At 44.1% G+C, this 3,031-nt stretch overlaps 1 protein-coding gene across 3 annotated transcripts in view; it reads right to left on the bottom strand.

The window, feature by feature from the left end:
* The window catches only part of Tcf20 (transcription factor 20), a 159,221-nt gene that overhangs the window by 3,636 nt on the left and 152,554 nt on the right, over nt 1-3,031 (bottom strand). For all 3 annotated transcript variants that reach the window (XM_026782763.1, XM_026782764.1, XM_013348858.2), the window contains exons 4-5: nt 2,134-2,183; nt 959-1,081 (exon numbers count right to left, since the gene is read on the bottom strand). In XM_026782763.1, the coding sequence (XP_026638564.1) occupies nt 998-1,081; nt 2,134-2,183 (134 nt within the window). In that variant the 3' untranslated portion in view covers nt 959-997. The remainder of the gene's footprint in view (nt 1-958; nt 1,082-2,133; nt 2,184-3,031) is intronic.

Here is a 3,031-nt window from a genome sequence, read left to right as displayed (position 1 = left end):
GAAGCACATGCGATGAAGCTCCGACCCAGGATGGACGTAGGCTAGAATCTCCCTGGTAAGCCACCTTGTGGGCTACAGCAGATTATTAAAGATGGGCTAGTCCAGGTGCGAGAGTTAGCCTAGAAGAGGCTAGATAGATATGGGCCAAGCAGTGATTAAAAGAATACAGTGTCCGTGTAATTATTTCGGGGCATAAGCTAGCCAGGCGGCTGGGGTGCTGGGGACGCAGCCCCACCGCTCATATTACAACATTCTTATGTTTGGGTCTTGTGCCCCAAGAACAAATAAAGTGGTTCTGGTTTGTCTTTCACACTGTGCTCTGCTCCAGGCATTGCTAACCCTACTCCCTGCAAGAGGAAGGCATAGAGAAAAAGCACAATAGCAATGCACTCACCATCCCCACCAGTGAGTCGTGGGGGACCCACATCTGCATCCAGACCTATCCCACAGTAGAATGCAAACAGCCTTCTCTCAAGTTAGCACCTGAACTACCAACTAAACATCTTCTTGGAGGAGGAAAACCACATACTCTTAGATTAATTCAACTGTTCTTCAAATTAACATTGATTTTTCCAGAAATGAAAAAACCTCCCAGTTGTATCCAGGAAGAGGGCACACTCCACAGAGAATATGCCTGCTGTGTCTGTGGGAAAAGAAGATCCCCCCATTTAGAGAACGATACCTCAATATAGCTAGTCTCTCAGCCCACTGTGCAAAGCCCACGTCACAGTGATTCTGTTCTTTTTACACCCTACTTTTTCATCTCTTGGTGACAGAGCAGGGCAGGAAGGGTAAACCAAGCTTCCAGGGCCCATCTGCAGCCACTCACTACAATCAGTTTAATCCCTTGACATTGTTAAAAATCCACATGACAGTCTGTGGCCATAAGAGGCCGGAGGCTTGGACACACATGGAGCTTGGTGAGGTGGTGGTGGGAACCCAGCAGGCCCCAACTCACCTGTGCTTGCTGTCCATTCCCACGTGCACATTGCCCCCCTCACCCCCGCTCCGACTGCTCTGTGCTGAGGCTGCCTTTCGCGGTCTTGTTCTGCAAGGGGAGGAGAGGGCACGGAAGGGGAGGCTGACACAGGCCAAAGCCAAGGGGAGACAAGACAAAAGGACAGAACAGAAAATACAGAGTCGGAACCAGGGAGGGTAGCGGTAAGGAAAGGAATGGCACATGGAAAAGGAAATAAAAAGCAGAGTCAGTACTGAATGACAAACAGGACACCCCCAGATGGGGCTTTCTGAGGCAAAATGTGATCACAGGTAAAAATAGAGAGAATGTTGTCTGACCCTGAGATCCCCTCTGAAAGCATTCTTAGAAGAAAACATAAGAGTCTGCCAGGAACATTCTGAGGGCAATTTTCTACAGATGACTCCTTCGTTTTTTGTTTTTGTTTTTTTTCCTGGTCCTTTTTGAGGACTGAATGGTCAATGACAACCAGATGTCAGTGTAACCTCAGCTAGACAGCTGAAGTGCAGAAGCATGGGCAGCAGAGCTCTCTACCCTGACCCTCCTCCTTCACCCCATCTGGCCTTCTGTGGCATCTCAAAAAATGAGTTACACTCATCTTTCCACCTTCCCTAAAGCACCACTTTAACACACTGGGAAATGTGTCAGTGGTGAGCCATCCCTATACATTGTTGGGTTGCTTCTGCTGTGCTACTTGGGAGAGAATGAGAGCTTCCCCAAGCTATGGAGTTGACTCTTATTTCCTAGCCAAAGATATGTTTCTATACCAGGCCCTGCATCGACTCACTAAGAATTGATACATGAACTGGGTAAAGTTCTACTAAACTCAAGTAGGAAGCAGCAATAGTTTCACTGAATCTGATCTTCTAATTTCTTATATTAAACAGACAGACACCCCCCTCAAAACACCATACCTCTTCCCATTTTACCATAAAGGGTGTTAGTCCCATGCCCCAGGGATTCATTTATCTTTTAGCTTTGTGCACCCCCTAACTTTCAAAGACTAGGACAGAGCTTCAGCTAGAGGTATATGTTAGTCGGACAGGCATGGGACAAGCCTTTCAATGCTTGGGACTTTAAGACTTTCAAGGGGAACTACCCTTATTCTCCAGCTACACAGCCAGTCTCACTTAAGAGTGCAGAGGTCTATGACTCACCTTGTGCTTGGGGCATCTCACCGAGAAGTTCTCCTCATGCAGCAAACAATCTACAAAACCAAGGAGACAATCAGATGAGCCTGTGAGAGCGGGGCTATACTGGCTGAACTGATTGAAAGGCACCTAAGACACCTCAATACTGACTTATTTCCTTTCTTATTTCTGAATGTACATATGCAATACTCTTTATTTATGTGAAAAAATAAAAGTAGTTGCATAAAAGTCAGATGCCATGGGACACATACACTTTTTCCTAGTTTTGTTATGTTTAGTGGGTTTTCCAGGGAACTGCCATGGGGTGTTCACATGGCAGCTGGAGTTCAGACTTTGTCTTGCTATCTTTCTAATAAGAAAACATCAGTGACATCCAAAATCATCTATGATAATAATATGTTACCAAATCACAAAAAAATTAGTATTTTAAAGTGGTTGATGATAAGGGTAAACAATCATGACATAGTTACACAAAAATCACTCCAACAACCAGGATATACAAATATGTAACTAAACCTTAAATTTCATTAACTTTTTTTGCTGGGTGGTGGAGGTACACACCTTTACTCCCAGCACTCAGGTGGATCTCTGTGAGTTCGAGGCCAGCCTGGTCTACAGAGCCAGTTCCAGGACAGGCTCCAAAGCTACAGAAAAACCCTGTCTTGAAAAATAAAAAAAAAAATAAAAAAAAAAAAGACTGAAATGAAATCTCCCAAAACATATCAAAGACTCATTTGTAGGAAGAAAGGCTGATTTCCACTAGAGACTTCTCTCTGTATTTCCAAAATGGCAATGCTTAATTAACCAAAGATAATCTCTAAAATAAGTGTTCAGCTAACCTCACAGGATCTATAGGATCAAGGCAAAACCTTTTCTTTTTTTTCTTTTTTTTTTTTTAAGATTT

The sequence above is a fragment of the Microtus ochrogaster genome, chromosome 15 (genome assembly GCF_000317375.1).
Source record: "Microtus ochrogaster isolate Prairie Vole_2 chromosome 15, MicOch1.0, whole genome shotgun sequence".
NCBI classification, from domain to species: domain Eukaryota; kingdom Metazoa; phylum Chordata; class Mammalia; order Rodentia; family Cricetidae; genus Microtus; species Microtus ochrogaster.
The sequence above is the reverse complement of the archived record's forward strand: the minus strand, read 5'-3'. Positions and strand labels throughout refer to the sequence as shown.